The sequence below is a fragment of the Falco cherrug genome, chromosome 4 (genome assembly GCF_023634085.1).
Source record: "Falco cherrug isolate bFalChe1 chromosome 4, bFalChe1.pri, whole genome shotgun sequence".
Classification (NCBI taxonomy): domain Eukaryota; kingdom Metazoa; phylum Chordata; class Aves; order Falconiformes; family Falconidae; genus Falco; species Falco cherrug.
The window spans coordinates 57651757-57672455 of record NC_073700.1 but is presented as its reverse complement, the minus strand read 5'-3'; the positions used below and the strand labels follow the sequence as shown (position 1 = coordinate 57672455).

Here is a 20699-nt window from a genome sequence, read left to right as displayed (position 1 = left end):
TTCCACTTTGCTGTAATTATGTATTTCTGCTGTGGATTGATTATTTACTTTGATTGGCCCTTCATAGACCTATTTATCTTAATAGAATCATAGAACAGTTTGGGTTGGAAGGGACATCCAAAGATCATTTAGTCCAATCCTCCTACAATGAACAGGGACATCTTTATGTTACTCAAAGCCCCATCCAACATGACCTTGAACACTTCCAGGGATGGGGTATCTACTGCCTCTCTGGGCAACCTATTCCAATGCCTCACCACTCTCGCTGTAAAATATTTCTTTCTTAAATCTGGTTTGTTGCTACCTTCTTTTAGTTTAAAACCATCAACCCTTGCCCTGTTGCAACAGGCATGCTAAAAAGTTTGAAGTCTGTCCCCATCTTTCTTATGAGCCCCTTTTAAGTATTGAAGGACTGCAGTAAGGTCTCCCTGGAGCCCTGTCTTCTCTGGGCTAAACCACCACAACTCAATACTTCATGGTAACTTACAGAGCGGTTCTTCAGTAATAACCTTCTGAACCTGTGTGTTTTCTACTTATGATAAGACAGGTCAGAAGTTGCGGCTTTTTTTTTTTTTTTGCTTTTTTTTTTCCTAGGGTTCTTGAGAAGTTGTAGCATAAAGCATATGTAAGTATGATGTTTACCCTAAGTCACCTAGGGATAACTGTAGTATCTCACTGTTACTGTACTGTCTGTCCTGGCAGTCTCTCCGATCGTTTTGTGTGTGTTGGAGTCACTGTCGTCATTCTGGGCGAGTGGTCTGTTGTATGGTCCCAATATTGATGTGATATTCAAACCATATGGATTATGTTAGAACTTGGTACAATTAACTTGTTCGTCTGCTCTTACTTCGGGTTTTCATTATCGTATAGCAACACTCACTGCTGTGGTTTTTCTGTATTTTTGCAATATAATTTGTTCTTTTATTTTACAGCATGTAATGATTGTCTGACTTTCACCAGTATGCTGCTTCTGTCAATATCCTAATTGAAAACCAGGCATTTTAAGGCTTTTTATTTTATTTTTTAGATTTCTGGTATCATTATAGCAGGACTTCCACGCTTGGCTCAGTAGCTTATTTTTTGTGCTATGATTAAAATGGAATTATTTCTTCTTTGTGGTTTCTTGTTCAGATTTATTAATGTCTGCCCTATCTTTTATTTATAGATACAAAGTTTTAATGATTTCAGCCCTAGAAAATGTGTCATGTCCATTTGTGCCAGCCTTACTGCACTTCTTAGTTTCAAGATTCTCCTGTTAAGATTATTAATTGCAAATGCCAGTAGTCTGGTACCAGCTTGATTTAGTTGAAAACCATCTTTTCTATATAAGCAGACTTTCTTCCAAAAGCTTCTGCAGTTTCTACCAAATCAAAATTTAATAGTAAAAGCTCACATTTGTGAGAAGAGTTACGCCAGTGTGAAGTTTTTTTGAAAATCATAACTGAAATATTTAATAGACTTTATCGATGGGAAGAGATTTGCTAGCATAGATAAAAAGTTTGATTTACAGTAAGTCTGTCAATACTGAAAATGCAGAGTGGTAGCTGCCAAAGCAGTAGGCACTCAGGTATTGGCTATGACTTTGGAAGGACTAAGCTATAAAAGATCGTTTTGTTCTGCTGTTGACTTGGCACAAGACATTCAGAATCCTCAGCAGAGGGGAGAATCAGGCTAATAAAGGCGGGTGCACGGTGTATGGGTAGGATTTGGTTGTAGGAATTTGAAAGTTGAAGACAGTAAGCTAAGCAGCTTAACATCTTCAGAATAAGAGGGAGTGAAGCTTGTAAGTGCGTCAAGCTGTTTGCTTAGATCTAGACTAAGGAGCTTAAGTAGCTTATAACACCACAAGCTTGCTAGCTCTGGAGGAAGGGACTTACAAGATGTGCAACAGCTACACTTCAAAGGCCTTACAAGTACCTCTGATGAAGCCTGCAGGGCTTCTAGAGAGCATGTCAAGTAAATCTGTCCGTCTGTCTGTTTCTCTGCAGTATCCAAGTGCTTCCTTTTGTTTCCTCCTTATAAAGTTATGGGCAACCCTCCTCCCTGGAGTTATCACAGTGTTAAATACCTGGCACTTGAAAATCAGGAGGTTCTCAAAATTAATTTAGCCATGTCCTTTATGCATACTCTCTCCTCACTAAAAACCCCCCATACTATTTTGCATGCTAGGCTGTACCATTTTTGTTCTGATGAAATGTTGTATGGCGAACTTGCAAAGGATGAAGAGTCCCCTTCCTTTATAGAGAGGGATAGAAAACTACCTCAGCTGCATAGTTGTAAATTAGCTATCTTTGGGGTCTTCAGCTTTACATGTGTTTTGTTTCTTGTTGAAGCCTTTAGGACTGCATCATCACAAGCTGTGCTGTATGGCTATGGTGCTATCCAATTCCCACCGAAATCAGTTGGCTTCCTTGGGGTCAAAGGCTGCTGCAAAGCAGAGATGGCTACATTCACAAACTTTTGCTCTACAAAATAACTGTCATGTCGTCAAAAGTATCATTACTTACTAGTCAAAATATTACCTTCATAATGGTGCTTTCTTGAGTAATTTTGTCATCTTGAGCTTGTTCTGTCTTGACTTCATTAAGTCTACCAAAGATGCATTTTAAATTACAGCATATGACCAGTTTTCTCTTCTGCTCTGACTCCTTGCTCCTTAGGTATTTAGTTTCTGAATTTCAAAGTAGATTCTTACATGCAGTTCAGTAATTTTGCCTGTACAGACTGCAACATATGTAAATTGTAAATTAGTATTTCACACAGTTTAGGCTGATTCTGCAAAGTAGTCTTTCGGGGTATTTTACACTGTTTACAGTTACATGTAGTAAGTTGTGCTAAGAGTAGTTAAAATCACAGTATGGATGAGGATGGAAAGGACCTCTGAAGATCATCTAGTCAGAGCAGGGCCAGCTGGAGGAGGTGGCCCAGGACTGTGTCCAGTTGGGTTTTGAGTATCTCCAAGGATGGAGGTTCCGCAGCCTCTCTGGGAAACCTGCTGCAGTGTTTGATCACCTATATGTTTTTTGTTTTTTTTTTTAAAATGTGTTTAAAAGGAATTTTTTGTCTTTTAGTTTGTGCCCTTTGCCTCTTGTTCTGTCACTGAACAGCATGAGAAGAATCTGACTTTGTTGTCTTACTCTCCCTCCTCAAGTATTTATGCAGATTGATAAGACCCCTTGTGAGCCTTCTCTTCTCGAGGCTGAACAGTCCTGGCTCTCCCAGCCTTCCCTTGCAGTATGCCAGGTGTTCAGTCCCTTAATCATCTTTGTGGCCCGTCACTGGACAGTACATCCATGTCTCTCTTTTGTACTCTTTTGCCCAGAGCTGGACCCAGCACTACCGATACCATCACATGTGCTGAGCAGTGGTCCCTCAACCTGCTACTAATGTTCTTTTTAATGCAGCTTAGGATGATGTTGGCTGCCTTTTGCTGCAAGGACGGACAGCAGGATCATGCTTACCTTGCTGTACACCAGGATCCTCAGGTCTTTTTCTGCTAAGCTGCTTTCCAGCTGATAGCCCCCAGTCAGTTGACCCTCAGCCTGTAGTGGTGCATGGGGTGTTTCCTCCCCAGGTGCAGGACTTTGCATTTCCATTTATTGAGCTTGATGAGGTTCCTGTCAGTCCATTTCTCCAGCCTGCTGAGGTCCTGCTGATGGCAGCACAACCCTCTTGTGTATCATCACTCCTCTCAGTTTTGTATCATCTGCAAACTCGCTGAGGATACACTCTTTTCCATCACCTAGGTCATAAATGTTGGGCAGTATCAGACCCGTATTGACCCTTGGGACACACCACTAGTGAGTTGCTTCCAGCTGGACTTTGTAGCACTGACTACAGCCTTCAAGTCCTGCAGTTCAGCCAATTTTCAGTCTACCTCACTGTCCACGTATCTAATTTGTACTTCGTCAGTTTGTCAGTGAAGATACTGTGGGAGACCGTGTGAAAAGGCTTGCTAAAATTGATGTGGACAACATCTGCTGCTTTCTCCTCATCCACCAAACCAGTTATCTCACCTTAGAAGGCCATGCTGACTAATGTCAATCACCTGTCTATCCTTTGTATGTTTGGAAATGGTTTCCAGGTTTTGCTCCATCTTCCCGAGGATCAAGGTGAGCCTAACTGGCCTATAGTTCCCAGTATCTTCCTCCTTGCCATTGCTGAAGGTGGGTGACATTTGCTTTCTTCCAGTCCTCAGGAGCCTCCCCAAATTGCCATGACCTTCAAAGATAATCAAGAGTAGTCTCACAATGTTATTGGCCGAGTGTCTCAGCTCTCATGGGTGCATCCCATGAGGTCCCATGGACCTCTGTATGTCCAGTTTATATAAATGTTCCCTAATCTGGTCTGTTCCATCAAGGGTGAGTCTTCCCTGCTCTGGACTTTCCTCCTGGCCTCAGGGACCTGGCATTCCTGAGAGTGCATCATAGCAGTAGAGACTGAGGCAAAGATGGCATCAAGAACTCTGATCCTTTATCACCAGGTCCCGTTAATTTGCAGTCATGTGCTACAGACCTTGGTCTGTGTGTGTAAGCTTGTTTACGTGTGGGCTCATTTCCAAACAAACAAGCCTGAGGTTTGTGCTGATTTCCCAGACAAGCTCTTCCTGTTCATGGCTCAGGATGTCAGCCAGCTGCCCCCATGAGCCAGCGATTCAATTGCAGGGGAAGTTCAGCTTGGGTGAAAACAAAGACGGTGGTACACGTTTTTCTTTCAGTTTTTAATTGCTTCCGTTTCTGTATCTGAAGCATTTTTCTTTAAAATACTTCACTTTGCAGGTGTAGCCTCATGGACTTTCTCTCATCATAGCTTTTCTTATCATTTGTGGCCATTAGAGGGTTCAAAATACTTTTGGCAGGGGAGTTAACACAGGTGCCCTGGAGCAACCCCCGTTGGGATAATTACATTCTTTTTATTTAAAGTCCAGTTTTTGTCGGCTGTTATCGTAGGGTTCATTTCATGTCACGAGTAGTTGTGCTGTGCTGTCTGCCAGAGAGGGTTGTATTTTGCTGTGGACTTTTATAGGGCTGAAACTTCTGTGTGCAAAGTAATTATTTATTTATTTTTTTGATACTGGAAGGACAATCCAATAAACCATTTTCTTTCTTATTGGAAATTGAAATAACGTTACCTTTTTTGGATGGAAAGAAGTATACAGGCTGGATTTTGAGGTCTCATTGATTTTTAAAGCAAAGCCGTGGCTGTAGTTCACAATGAAAAGGCGGTGTGATTCGGCTTCTGCTTTGGTGCTCGGGAGACTTGGCTTGCACTCCTGGTTCATCTAGATGGGTATCTTCCCTGTATCTTTTTCTCACATCTGAAATCGGGGTGGTGGAAATTCCTATCTGTTAAGGGTGTTCTGAGGGTGAATTGACTATTATTAGACTGGGGTGATAAACAGTCGTTACATGGGAAATTAAATTCAGGGCCAGAGATTATTTTTTTGGTGGTTAATTCTCAGATGAAAGGTCTGCTAAGGACCCTGTACACCAACACGCAGAGGTGTCTTGACAAGGGTCACTGATTTTTTCAGGGTCATGGTGGTGTATTTGCCCCTTGGGTGAGATGCTTGTATACAAGTAGAGGAGAATAAACCAGTTTGACTCTCACTTCTGGAGAGCAGCAGTTGCTTCTGCTGAAAACTTTTATAGCATATGGTTTGGATTTCTGTGTGGTGGGAAATTGGAAGATGTGGGGTAGTGCTCCAATCGTTTCTTCTGGGATTTACTGGAAGGAAATAGTAGCTGATAGGCCATGTAGCCTTTGCATAGTGAGCATGATGTCTCTGATATGTCAGATCTCTGACACATTGTAGTGCACAGGAGGCCAGGACACATATGGTAAATCTTGATGCATTTTGTATTCCTCTCTTTTCAGCCAGTCAGAATCTGAGCTCAAAAAAGAAAACATGAAAGCAGAAGTCTGAACATATGGCAACCCTAATTAAGGGGGTGATGTTATTTTTTTTTCACCTTCAAACTCATGGCAGTCATACTGACCTTAGTGCTTTTTCCTTTCCTGTGGTGCATTCAGCTATTCTCATGAAACGTTTCCTTCCTGAGCAGGGGGACTGAGTAAGCATGTGCAATCAAATATCTGTATTTTTGTTTCATGAGAAATTATGTACTTTCAGAATTTATTTTCAAACTGTCTCATAATTAGTCACATTTTGTGGGGCTTTTGTGAAGAAACATGAAGGATGCATCTCCTTTTGCAGACCGAGACTGAGATCCCTTTTATGACTGCTAAACAGAATTGAGTCTTGAACCTAGATTTGATACAAGTCAAGCTATTGGGCTTAGAGTCAGTCTTTCTTCTGCTTGGGGCTATTCTGCTTCTTATGAAATATTCACCGATCCAGAGAGACAGTGTGACTTTGTCTAACTTGATGGTGAAGGAAAATTTGTGGGATAAAGCAGACCCTGGTTCAGGTTCTGTCCCTGCTCTAAATCAGGTGATTTACATCCTAAGTGAGTCCATAGGCAGTGAGGTGATAGTGTTTATCTGCTCTCTTTCTGATCTTTCTTCTGCTGCACATTTTCTGTTGTGGCCCTGAAAAACTCTTTGATTAGCTGTCATGGTCCAACAAAAAATATCTTGCAGAAAAATTCTTGACCAGCTCCCTCAGAATTACTTAGTAAGTTATGAATTATAGAATGAGGGTGCCAATATGTTCTAGGTAATAGTACATACGGTTTCCCTTTTTATTTAATAAGTCTTTGCTAAAGTCAGCATCCCTATTTAGATCTTTGGCTTGTTTGCAGCTGCTATATTCCTACTTTACATATGACAATATAAGAAGAGCCTCTAACATGATCTTTCTCATGACCAGACTTTTGTTTTTCCCTTTTTGTGTGATTCTCCATAATTTAGATAGCTTGACAGTGTGTCTTAGTGGATTTTTAATTTTGCAGAACTCGAGTTGATTTGCTTTTGAAAAATTAACTAGTCTGTGCCCTTGAAAAGTCATTGCATCTGTTATTACCTCCACATGTGATAAGTTTAAGAAAATGATTAGCAAAGGTGTCACTCATTTCTGCATGCTGTATATCAGATCGGACTTGCTGTGAAGTAGTGAACCATATTAAAGCTGTGAAATCAGCCCTGCTCTACAGGGACTACAACCAGCTGCACCAATTTTACTACTTTTTTCCCTTGCAGATTCAGGAATGATTAGAATGGAGTTTGACAGTTTATTTACAGATTTGCTGTGACTGACAGGATGCCAGAGGGGAAATGTTTGTACTCCCTGAAGATAGTTTTTGGTAACTAAGGCTAAATATCTGACAGGACTTCTGTTACAAAACAGAGTGTGATCAACAGTTGTGTTACTGCAGAATTCAGTGCATCTTTTCATTGAAAATACAGCTAAAAATACAGGACTAAAGCCAGAAAGCCAGCATTTGCCTAGATGTGAAGTGTCTGTACAGAAGAGATGATGTGTGGCACTGGTGAATTCGAGCCTTCCAGCTCAGTTCCGACCTCTCATCCCTATAAGAAATGAGGGAGAGGAGGAAGAAAACCACTCACATGCCACCTTCTTTCCTCTTGGTCACTGATTTTCAAACTTAAAATCTGTAGGTTTCATAAATTTTTCAGTATGGGACTGGACCTCTTACATGGTAAATTCAAAATCTCCTTGACAACTGACCTGCTTCCCTTACCTTATGGGCTGCCAAGAGTTCATGGACCATGCATTGAAAACTTATGACCATGCATGTGATGTTAAGGTTCTTTGCAGTTTAACCTTGAAATGAGTAAAATAAAATTAATCTTGTTTTCCTCTTACATTTATCCCCTGGCTTTGAAGCTAGGGCAAATGGGCTTTTTCTTTTTCATGATCATGTCGTTCTGTTTCTGATTGTCAGTGTAAATCTGCAGTAACCTGACTAATGTATCCTTGTGGCATATAAAAATCAGTCTTATACAATGATACTTTGAAAACAGAAACCTTTTGGAAGAAGATATGTGAGCTAAATATTATATACAATATATGGATAGTAATAATATGCTCTGTATTCCCAGAAATAGTATCAAACATTTGATCAGGAGAGTATTTTTTGTTCATTAATAGCTCTTTGTTCATTTAAGAGGCACAGAAGCTTTTGTACATTGAAAAGGTTAATTATACTCAGAGTAAAGGTACTTGAATAAATTGTGTGGTTTATGGGTAGCAGAGGTTGAAGGTGGGCAGATTTGTCTAGCGCAGAGAAAAAATATATTTTTATTAGATTGTTAGGTGTTAAGAAGTGCTGCCAACTAGCCAAATGTAATCTGACTATTCATAAGCAAGAGATTCTGATACATTGCAGGGGTCAGAAAATATGCAGCTGGATGCTTGTGTCCTTACTTGCATTTAAGCTGGTCATACTGGTTATGTCTAGGATCGCAGATTTTAGTAGGGTTAATCTTTTTCTTAATTGGTGTTTTTTTGTTGTTGTTTTGTTTTTCTGGCTGGATTGGTAATCTACTGTAGACTGGATTCTTTGCTATATGTTTTTGTTATAATAAGACTATGCATTGAGAAAGATGTAGAGCACAATTAGCAAAGAGTACATGAGAAAAGGCAAAATAAGCCTTTTTCAGTTGTGATCTTCTAGTGAAGTATGTCCCTTGTTAATACTGATATGTGAGGTATGACTTTACCACCTCTAAAGAAGATTTTTCTGGCTTTCTGGTTACTAGATCATTAGGCTGAACCCACCTCCCCAGTGATGGGCTTCTTCCAATGCAATCTTTACTGTGGATACAACAGGGCTGACAGATGAATTCTTATATGCATTTTTCAATTGTTGGGAATAAAAGACATACTTCTGGGAATGGGGGCTGGCATCCAGCTCAGCCCTTTCCCAAGTAAATTCTCTTTTCATTAGACTAAATGGCCGTGGTTATTCTGGACCTGCGGCTCTGACAGTCCTGGTTGCATGGTAACTTTTCTGTAATGGAAGAGTGATGGTTGTCTGGGTTCACACTGTTGTTATCCACGCAGTCAAGCAGTTCCTCAGGGAATGGGAGTGGTGATTAACCTATTCCTATGTCTTGCTATCTTGACTATTAAAAAGATTTTCTTGCAACAAGTATAACTGGCATGTCGCAGCTTCATAGTTTTGTCAGGCTTTGTTCTGTCCATCCTGGCTATGGAGAAGAGAGTTTATTCCCTGTCTCCTTGTGGATGATATTTTTATCACGTTTCTGCTGTTAATACTGCCTGTTTATAAAAGGAGAAGCTCTACCCTTAAGGGTGAAGGCAGGTTGCCCAAGGTAATGCAGGAAATCATCGGTGGTGTGAGGCAGGACTATACAATCCAACAGCTCTGAATCCTGCTTTCCAGCTGTAGTTCCAGTCTAATGCCTTTTAACAGATAGGAGACAGAAGTAGGTGTGATGTATTTTTGTTACGAGTTCAGACAATCCTGAATGTGGATCATCAAATCCGTAGCTTCCAGGTTCTCCCTGTTGCTGTAAGGAGTTGCTAGGTATCCAATGAGCTGCCGTATTCCTGGCTGATGGCATCGTTCCTGCCTCGATGAGTACATCATGCTGCAGTTCCTACAGCTCATGCCAGCATGCAGGTTGTGACTCTGAACTCTGTTAAAAGATACCCTCATACTTTTTAAGACTCAAGAAAAGTGACCTAATTAGTTAAAGAACAGTCAGTTCTTCAGCCGTTGGATTATTTTATTTAAAAAGTATTAGATGGTAGAGCAGGAATTGAAGTGCGTGCTTTGAGATCAGCAGCAGAGCTGTGAACGGGAATTGTGAGTATTACTGAGGCTGTCACCCAGTGCCTAAAGACAAAAGCAGAATTACCATGAGAAGGTCATTTTTCTAAGCAAAGGACAGTTGTAAACTGCCTTTACCAGGAAAAAAATCAGTATTTGTTGCATTGCATCATTGAATTATTCATCAAGATCAGACACTTTCTTGTTCAATTTACTTTGTCATTTTCTTCTAGCTTATTCTCAGCAGTTTGGATGAAAATGTAACACAGTAGCACCTGCTTACAAGAGACATTCAATTCACTAGATGTCTTGATTGGAAAGACATTTGCTTTGGTCCAAGCTAAAATCAAATGCTCTTTGTTTTAATGGGATATTCATGTTTTATGGACAAATAACTAGAATTGGTGTTACAATATTTTTCTGTTAACCTGTTCTTACTGTTTTAGCGAGTCATTTCAAGGCCTTAATTTAGAATAAACAGGATTTGCTCACAGATCAGATCCTGCATCTTTTCTTCTGTTCTGTACAGCCTCTGTTGAAACAAGTAAGTGTTTTCACAGCAGTAAGATTTGATTGTCTAGAAAGGTGTAAACATTCCTTTTCCTGAAATTGCTTCATGTATATAGGTGAAAATAACACTCTCTTAGGAAATTCTAGGCATGGTTAGATTGTTTCAAGACCCTAGTCCCAGTACTGAAATGAGTAAATAATAATTTCTCTGTCACTTCACAATCTTTTCTTCTTATACGCAAGTATATAGAGAAACTCAGGTACACAAGGAGATCTGAATCTGCCCCATATGTTCCTCTCACCATGATCCCTTTTTCTCTTTTGTTGCTTTCCCCCATTATTTACTTCGTTTGCATATTTTAGTGTTTCATACCATGGTGCCTGAGTCAATTTTCTTTTGAATAATTAAACAGGTACATGCCCTTGGAAAGTCATTGCACCCTTTATTGCCACTTAATGTGTTAACTGTGAGGATTTGGGAAAAGATGTTGTGCATTTTTGTTGACTGCTGTTTTATGCAGGGATTGGGTGTAACGTAGGGAATGGGACTCAGACGATGTGCTGGATTTTGGTGTTTGTGGTGAACCATATCTTGGGGACCCAGAGGATGTACCCAGGCTGGAAAACCCTGTCCTTTTGCCATTTCAAAGGAAGATGTGAGCAGCCTCTTACTTTAAAATAATAATAAAGTAATAATAATAAAAAGCTAGTAATAATAATAAATAAAATTGATCAAGTCAGTGGCTATTCAGTGATGTCCCGTACTTACATGGGGCTGGATTTTAGGTAGCGGGAAGTTTTGGCCTCTGCAGAAGAAAATGTAAGGAAAAGAATTGGTCAGGAGTCTTCTGTGCTATGGGTTTGGGAGAAGGGGAAGATAGAGGGGGTGGACAGGAGGACTTTTGCAGCTTGCTAATAAAGCTGGCTGAGACTTCTCTGAAGGGGTGGCAGAGCCAGACACGGGGGATTGGGGTGGGTAACGTGCTCCGAGCTGCTCTGGGTATGGCTGGGTTAACGGGGAAGTTTCTGTAAGCAGTGGAGAGCTCCAGGTTCTCATTAGAATCCTGAGCCAGGTGAGCTTGAGCATAGCTGTACTACAGGTGCAGCTCTAGCGGCGATATTATAGGGATTTGTTAAAATTCCGCTGGCTTGGATAACTGAGTCGCTGTTCTGGTTGCAGGAGCAATGAGCGTGCACCAGGGTAGGCCAGTGACAAAACGTGCTTTGTTAAATTGCATTTTATATAACTGTTGTCTGGTAGTCATGCTTTATTTTCTCCCCTGCTTTTTCTAGTGAATACTCTTAACTGTAAACATATTTCAGTGTCTTTGGTCACTCTAAATGACGTTAAAATGTGCGTTTGCCCTCATTGCTCATTCAAGCCCTACTCTTTGCAATTAGGATGCTAGTAGAAATTCATATTGATTTCTAGGTGCGTGTTTTCCTTAGGATAGGACGTATGTCTGCTTAAATGTTACAAAATAAACCAAGGCAGTTTGTGTTCTTTAATGCCAAGAAATAAATTGTTTGGATTGTGTGACTTGTTACTCAGCATGCAGCAAGTGCTGGGGAGAGATATCCTGGCTGGTCCCTGGGGCCAAGGCAGCTGCCGGACTCCAGCTCCGTGGCATGGAGGTGAAATCTCTGCTCCAACTGTCGAAGGCAAAGAATTCCTTTAAAAAGCAAAACTTCTGCGTGGTCAAGCTTGAGGAGAAACTACGGACCGCAGCACTGCAGCTTGTGCTTTTGATGTTTTTTGAGTTGATTAATGAATGTAGAAATAGAAGGAAAAGGTTACGACAGGATGGTTTTGGATTCAGTGCAATCAGAAGTGATTTATTCAGAGACAAGGGGCTCCACCCATCGATATGGTTCTTTTCGCTTGGCCTTTGGAAGAGCTTACCATAGAATTGCTCAGCTGTGATTAAAATTTCCCTGTGCCAGCGTGGCTGATGTGTTCAGCCAAATGCTAAATGAGATGCATCCAGTTTTGGGGTTCGTCAGTGGGAGAAAACATGGGGCGTATCACAGCAGTTTATAAAAGAGGAGCCGTTAGAATTGAAGAGATTAACATCTCAGGGAAGGCTGCAGGCACAAAGCATATGTAAATAATGATCATTGGTTAACAGGCATCAGTGCCTTGCAGATAAAGAACTGTTATAGATTGTAAAAGAGATTATCAAAATCCCTCAAACCAGAGAGTGTTAATGATGCAGATCATGAAATGCGTGGTGACTGAGATTTAAATGTGTGTTTTGATATAGATTGTATGATCGCTCATCAAAAGCTTCAGACCTGTTGTTTTTTAAAGAGTGTTTTCTTTACTATCTGAATCAAATATGTCAGCTCTGCAATCTGTGGCAGGTTAATTGAAATGCAGTGAGAGTGCAAGATCTGAATCAAGCATGAGGTTGGCAAACTTTGTTCATCCTTTTATTTATGCAGATCTCTAAAAGTAACCACTTAGCTTGAGAATTGTTGATGAAATTAGTGTGATCTTCCATCCTTCCTTAGATAGGAAGGATTTGGGCTGTATGGAATCTAAAGGAACAATTTCAAAGGTGTCATATTTGACTGGATTGAGTGAATGTACAGCAGAAGCTTGAGGAGCATCTTATTGTTGTAGCATTGTAGTGACTTTTCAGTGTCCAGTGATGGACTTCATCTGACTTGAGTGAAATTCTGCAAGTGGCATGCCCAAAATACCCCAAGGTAGTTTTTGCTGTCTCCCTTTTCCTCATGAACTGTTATTTAATTTTGAGTGATTGAATTTGGTGACACTTAGTGCACATTGAAGGGAGGAATTTATAATGCTAACTAAAGCAAAGGGTATTTCAGGTTTGTTCTTTGTGAGCTGTTCTTGCTGTTCTGCCAAATGTGTGCACCTCTGCCACGTCATGCCAGAGCTTCTAATTGGACTCCTGTCCTAAGATCAAATAATGTCCTCAGAGACTGTCAGCAGGAGGAAAAAAAAAAAAGACCACCAAACACAAATTTGTAAAAGCCCTTGAACTACACAGTATGAGGGATTGAAGACGTTCTTTCCTTCTCCTTAACTGGATCTTTGTTTCCCATTGCAGTGGTTTCTTAGTGGCTTTAACTTTTATTGATTGTATGGGAACACGATGGCAATGAAGGATGTTCAGGTACTAGGATGATACACCAGGTCTGGGTACCCGCCCCTCAGCTGGAGGGGATTGTGATAAGGGCAGACACTAAAAAAAAAAACCCCTTTGCCATCAGAAAATCTCCCCACATTCCAGTGGCATGAAGTTATTAGGGTGTTTGAGAGGAGTTGTTTGTACTAAGGGGTTGTATTGTTCAGTACCCAACAGTGTACCCTTCCTAGGTCTAATATTTCATTTAAAAGCAATTTGCCTGAATAAAATAAAATATGCATGATGGGTGAACACAGATGAGCTCTGTTAATGTATTCTAATTAACTTGCTAAAAATATTTTAAAATCTTAATAAGCTTAAAGAGAATTTCTGATGATCAGATGCAATGTTAATGAGCATGGTATAAAAACATAAGAAGGTGAAGTAGATAGCTGATTGGCAGTTGCAGTGCTGTCTGTACAGCTAACATTTTTCATGTGCAAAAGATAGATCTTTCGGTTATATTTTAGCTTTTGTCTTGGTAGCTAATTTCTCAAGATCTATTTCTAGAAAGCTTAATGAACACAGCATAAAAAAAAAAATACCTGTTTGATTTGGGGTGGAGTGGGGGTTTTATTGCTTCATTATGCTTTAGAAAAACACGCTAAGGACATTTATAATAAAGTATCTGTGTTCTTTGTGTGTGGGAGAATGACTCTTTTCCTTTTATATATGCCATAAATCTCAGATTGTAGTTCTTTTTCTCTCCAGGCTATTAGGTTTCTGCAGACTGTATTTCATTCCTTAGCACCTATAGTTGCTTGGCAACAGCATTCGATTTACATGAACCCAGCCCAGTGAATGAATAGTTACCTGGAACCTTCCTGCACAGAAACCCCAAGAAACGTAGCGGTTCTCCCATTCAGTATGACAATTATTAGGACATATTAATTGCTTCTCTCTATTCATCTTTCCATAGCCTTTATTTTTAAGTTAAAGGGGGAAAAACTGTATTCTCTGTTTAGTTCTAGCCTGCCAGAGGTTACAAAATTCATTTATAAATAATCCACTTGGAAAGCAGGAGGTTTATTAATAACAGAAGACTTTAGTAGTGCTCAGGGCCTCAACTGGTACAAGTGGTCCCCAGTGCTGGATTCTGTAGGTACCGTAAAAAAAACCAAGAGCCTCAAAGGAGTGAAGTGACCCACCACAGTCACATATAGAAGGTCAGTGGGGGTTTTTTTTGGCTGGTAAGTTAGGTACGGTTTTTAGGGAGAAAAAGAAGCAAATGTTTCCTACTCAATGTATTTGTTTGGCTTCTGGTATATGGAACTTTGTTGAACAAACAAGATAAACAGATTTTCTGCTATCTCAGCCTAGTGTTTTGTGAGCAGGTACACCCTCCTATCAATTCATTTTACGCTTACGAAGTACTTTACAGCCTGTAGGTTATTTCTATTGAGAGGAGTGGGAGGTATTAAAAAGAAAAATCAAGAAGAAAAATTCGTCACCAGCACCAAACTCAAAACAGCCTTACAGAGCTGGGGGAAGAAGAGCTACGGGCAATATTTGTGGATGCTGGAACAGTTGTTAATTCTTTTGGAAAATCATGTAAACTAATCACCCAAATTGCCTTATTTTGTAAGTTCTTTTCTGTTTTTCAGCTGGCTAATCCTTTGAAAAAATAAAATGATATCTGGGCTTTGACTTTTTTCTTTATAGAGGCTTGTTGTTGATAAGGTGCAAAGGCTGGTGCCGAGGGAAGCAGAGTAGTCCTGAGATCTGGTAGAGATCTGGTTTGCAAATCTAGATCCCAAACGGATTTTTTTTTCCAAGTTTGTGGTGATTTGGGTTCCTCTAGAATTAAAATACCCGGAAGGATATTCTTTCCTCTTTTCAGTCAAGTGGTATTCAAGGTCAGGCCATCACACCCTGTACCTTTTAATTTTATCCTGTGGCTTTAGGTAATGCTGAACTTGCAGCTGATTATTATTGTATTTTCTCCTGTGGACATGTCTTGCTACTGATGCACAGACTCTGCAGATTAACTAATGCAGAATTGAATGTGTTTGTGATGTAAGTAATGAAGAGGTCTTTGTTCTATTCTTGGTTGTTCTACTGATTTTGTGCGACCTTGGGTACCTCGTTTGTATCCTTCCTTGCTTTTCTCATATTAACCTTCGATGGATGGTGTCACATGTTGATTTGCCAATGTAATCTTCTGTTTCCCTTAGAAGATTTGAAAGGCTGAAAATTGCTGTATATGAGGACAAAATAGTTTTAAAACAATGAGAAAACAATGGGTTTTGTGTTTCTAAATAACGTGGTAGCAAGCGTTATGTACCGATGTGTGATTCGTAAAGCCATGTACAGTACTTACATCAGAGTTGTGACAGCCATGGGAGGGTGTATGTTTTGCTGAGTGTCACGCACAAATTTCTCATGTGTCAGAAGATTTTGAGGCAATACTGAGCTTTGCTGAAATACTAGCAACAGAGCACATAAAATTTGTTGGGTTTAGTCAGTGGAAAATGCCTAAGGTAGCAGTGACCTGCATCTTGCATGCTCCTGACTTTGGGTGGGTATCTCACCTCCAGTCCTGGGAACTGAGCAGCAGGAATTGTAAGTTTGCATTTCCAGGGTTCCGAGAGGCACCGATGTGTAGCTTGGTGCAGAGCCCTCCTGAACTCAGGGTTTTTTTGCAACAGGGGCCATAGAACATCTGACCTCCTACTGCAGCACTGCAGGGCATGTGTCTGTTGGGGCTACAGACCTTCAGAGCTGGAATGTTCTCCCAAGAAGGCAGGCATGTTTGTAGCACAAGGTTCTCTGTCATTTATCAGTTTCCTGCTAAGTATTTGGATAGGCAAACTGACCAGGTGCAATATCAGCTACTTCTAGAGTAGACATTTTTGATGCTTTTACCAACTGCTCTCTTTTGATAGTGGTTTCAGTGGTGAAGACATTTCTGCTAGGCACTGGTAGTATACCAGCAGCACTAAGAATCAGTGGTTTGTGGTCTCAAAATTATGCCTTTTAATGAGTACCGGAACATAATATCCTTAGCTTATCAAAAAGAAAGACAAGATGCAATTTAATTGTGGTCTGTAAGTGCCAAAACGAGAAGGGGAAACCCAAGTCTATAGTAATGTTTTAACTGGAAGGCTACAGCCACAAAGATCAAGTGACTAGAAGATTAAAGAAGAAAAATCTAAATTATGGGGAAAGGGCACATATTTAACTTTACGGGTATTAAACATGGAAACAGCCAGTAGACACAGTAAATTCTCTGTCACTTTGGGTCCTTCAGCTGAGGTTCTGTGTCTTCTTCAGCTGACTGCAGTTCAGTGAATACAGAGCTGAGCTGGGTGGTGAGATCGCTGTGTGAAAGTTGTGTGATACCGTTTCAGCAGATGGTCCACTCTGACCTTTTACGTTTTTGGAGCTCTCTGTAGGTAGGTTATTAAGTAGCTGAATGTGGTGGCTGGATTTCAAATGCCCAGTTTGGATCTTCTCTAAGTTTTGTTTTCAGACTGGTACCACCTGCTTCAGAATATTTTTTGAGAATCAATACATTTGTCGCATTGGTTCCAGATTTCACATTTATTTTTGCTGAATGACAGGAATTCTGAAGTGGAAGGTGAAGGCAGAGGTGCTGCCAAGAGTCTATGAATAATTGTGGAAGCATGGGGTAAATCAAAGCAGGTTGCGCTTTGTTATGTTAAGCTTTAATTGGAACCTTGGCCACTTTATGGATGTTTGAGCAACAGCTGAGTAGATTTTGTGGTGATTAGTCTTTTTCCCCAACACACATTATTTTTAAGTTTCACAGTTCTTGCCATATCTAAACTTCGGGTAACAAAACAGAAGAACTTTGAGTGGCCAAAAAATAAAAAAAATTAAACCTGATGTAAGCCAGTTACATTGATATGTGAACCCATTTTACCTTACTAATTCATGAAATGTATTACTTTTTTTTTTAAAGGAATTAATTCAGAATGAAGAATTTACACAAGTTAGAGATAGCAAGGGTTTATTAAACTACTTCTAGTAATAATGTCTTCAGGAGAGGACTTTTCCCTAAATAGGTTTTCAGTCTCGACCAAACAGATTTTAAGTGGTCCTTCTAATTTATCTTCCTTCGTTTCCTTAAAAGCTTTCACAGAAATATTTTCCAAAATATTCAGCCTATATCTACAAAAACTTTTGGTCTGAATCTCTTTTCTTTTTTTTTTTTCCTTTTTTTCTCTTTTTTCCCTTTTTTTTCCCCCTTGCTGTTAGTGCCAGTACTGAGTTGTGGATTTATTTTTTTACACATTACCATTGGAATTTATCCCTGGCTTCATCAAAATATTCTGTCAAATAGAAATATGCATCTCAAAAAAAAAAAATCACAGCAAATTGATAAGCAATTGCAGCTCTGCACTATTTCTACAAAAATGCAGATACTTCAGAGGTCTTGTTGGGAGGGTGTCAATGTATATGTTATAACAGTATTACAACTATTGATCTGCTTTGTTCCCAAATAAGTCTTTACCATTCATGTACCAAAGTTTTTCTTGCTGTATAACCCTGCCAAAGTCAATGAAATTGAATTGTCAGTGGGGTTGTATCTGGAGTAGGTTTTGTTTCTGATAGTACATCTTAGGCTGCGTGTACTTTTGTGGTGATCTGCAATAATTTAAGGTGCTGTTAAGAGAGAATTTATGTACATGTTTTTCTATGTTTATTTTTTCTGAAATCCATCAAAAAGGGGAAGGCTTTGAGTCAATGTTAAATTTTAATTCATATCTGAAGTGAGCTAGGCTGAGGATTTTCAGACTCAGGTGATTTGGTGTCTTTGCATTTCAAAACCTGAAGCTTAAAGTTTTGTCTTTATTGAAGCAGGGTCTTAGGAAAGCCAAATTTGGCACCCTCATGAAGAACAATTTCTGCTGTTAGAAGTTATTTGAGAATATAAGGTGACCTAGACTATCAGTGGCATAAGAGTCTTGACCATGGATACCTTTCCTACTCTGTTTTACTTTGGTGTGTGCGCATCTACTCATTTTAGTGGTGGCATTCTTGCCTTAGAGTAGTGTGAGCAAGAAAAATCGTGCCTGTTCTTACCTACATCATTGTAGAGACATTATCTGTATAAGTAGAATAAATTGTTGAGGATATTAGCCGTATTTGTCATGGCTGCTGAAGAAATCAAGGCTTTTTTCCCCTGTTGAATTACAGCTGGTAGGATAGTAGCTCTACTTCAGTAGCCTTTAGAGGCTGATGATAATTCTACCTTTAAAAGTTGTTTTTCTTCCCCAGGCACTGCATTTAAAAAATAAGAATAAAATTTTGTGTCTGGAAAATTTCTGACAGTCATTTGAGCAATTGAAACCCTCAGTGAAATTAAAGCATGTTACAGAATATGAAAACTTTTTTGCTTGTAAGTAAGAAAACAGCTAACCCGTATGGCAAGTCTGGCTTGCTTTTCTTTGGAATAAATTAGCTGATGCTTTAAAGTGAAAGTTAGAAACACTTCTAAAACTATTTTTTTAATGGCTTTTATGAATCACAGTATTGTTTTTAGAATTGCAAAGGTGGCTGAATTTGTTTGAGTATTTGGCTTCAAGCTTGTAATTTTTTCACTCAGACAGTTGTATTGGGTCTAAATTAAAAAAAGAAGCGAAAAAGAAAAGAAAAAAAAAGTGTGTGTTCCAATTTACGTTACTTTTGCCTTAGGTAGATAGTGTCTAATATGCTGAAGGCTGGTTTGTGGCAGTCTTTTTTTTTTTTTTTTTTTCTGTTAATGAAAGTTATGCCAAAAGTGATGCAGCACAATGAGGTAGAGAAGCAAGCGCCTTTGGACCCAGTTCTAGAACTTAGAGTAACATAAAAGGCACTCAGTACCTTGTACATTTTCATATTTTACAAGACATAGACAAGAGAAACCTTTTACCATAGCGGGAGTTTAATTTCACAGTCCTTATATGAATATGAAAGATTAGCATGAATATTGGAAGAGTTAGTATGCAAGAAGGGCAATTTTGGAACATTTGTTTTATAAAAGGGACAAAATAATCATATATTCTTGGTTTGTTTTTCTTGAATGAAAAGCTAGAAAATACTTTTTTTGAAATTATAGTGTTTGGAGTTAATCAGAGAAATAAAGGAGGGGCTGATACGTTTCTTCTTGCTTGCAAATTGTAAATTGCAGTTATTCGCAATCATGCTTATAGCTGGCGTGGGTTCATGTGCATAATCAGCTGCTTTTTGAATGCATGTTCCGTTGTTCTGTTTTATTTATGGATTCAGTTGTGATGAGAAAGATGTTGTGAAGTTGTTTGGATGAAGCCTTGGAAACGTCTTTTAGGAGTTTTGAAAGACAGAGAGTGCCTGGAGTTTGGGATACAAACCAGGGCTCTGTGCAGCACTGGAAGTTTAGATGAAAAAGCTAGAGTTTTCAGCCTTAAAATCTAAGGTCAAATTCTGCTTTCGGAGTTTGCAGCCCATGAGCCAGCAAAATTCTAGACTGACACAGGCACATTGTTACAGTCCAGTTGAAATATAGCCAGATCCAAAAGCCCTGAGCCATCCCAGGAGCCATCCCATCGGTTTCAGCATCTGGACCAGTTAGTGGTCTGATCTGACCCACTCCTGGCAGAAGAGGAGGCTGAACTTCTGCCTCCAGTCATCTTGCACAAACGATGTGGCAGCAGACTTTGGTACTAATTATCAGCACAAACCTTCTGATTGATGGAAGTTTGCTTATGTGATTATTTTTTTAATAGCTGTGGTTAATGGGCCAAGACCATTAAAGGGGATGTCAGACTGTTCAGGAGACACTCGCCCTGTGTTACTGATTCTGCTGTCTCACTTGCTGAATCCACTCGGGCAGTGCTCCTTGAGTCTGCACTTTCCAAAATCTTTGTTATTCCTGCACTTTTTGGCTTACTCTACTTAAACTTCTTGCTCTTCTGGAAAGGCATCAGATCTGTTTTTATAAATACATAGTGATGCAGGACCAGTCTTTTTGGGACCACTGACAATGGCTGGACACAAATAACAGTAATTTCTCTCCTCAGCAACAGATTATTTTTATGCCCCCTCCCCATACATGCCTTTCAATGAAAGCAATATTTTGGCTGAAAACAAGAGCCAGGAGATGAACTTTAACTAATAATTCAGTTCTTGCTGGATCTCTGTGAAGGGCAGAATGGAGGTTGTTGTCTGAGTAGTAACATGCATAGAGTGGGCTGCCTTCTCACCTTGTGTGGGAAAATGCCTTGTGCTCAGTTTTCCCACATGTTCCCAAGTGAACTTCTTGGGTCTTCCCCCCTCCTCCTGTCCAGTGGGAATTATTATTTTACCTGAATTTCATTTATATCAG

At 39.7% G+C, this 20699-nt stretch overlaps 1 protein-coding gene across 3 annotated transcripts in view; it reads left to right on the top strand.

The window, feature by feature from the left end:
- Window positions 1-20699, top strand: part of XYLB (xylulokinase) — an 85073-nt gene that overhangs the window by 45902 nt on the left and 18472 nt on the right. For 2 of the 3 annotated variants that reach the window (XM_055707920.1, XM_055707919.1), the window contains one exon: window positions 16039-16140. The exons of the other annotated variant lie outside the window; for it this stretch is intronic. In XM_055707920.1, the coding sequence (XP_055563895.1) occupies window positions 16039-16140 (102 nt within the window). The remainder of the gene's footprint in view (window positions 1-16038; window positions 16141-20699) is intronic. 3 annotated transcript variants of the gene reach the window in all.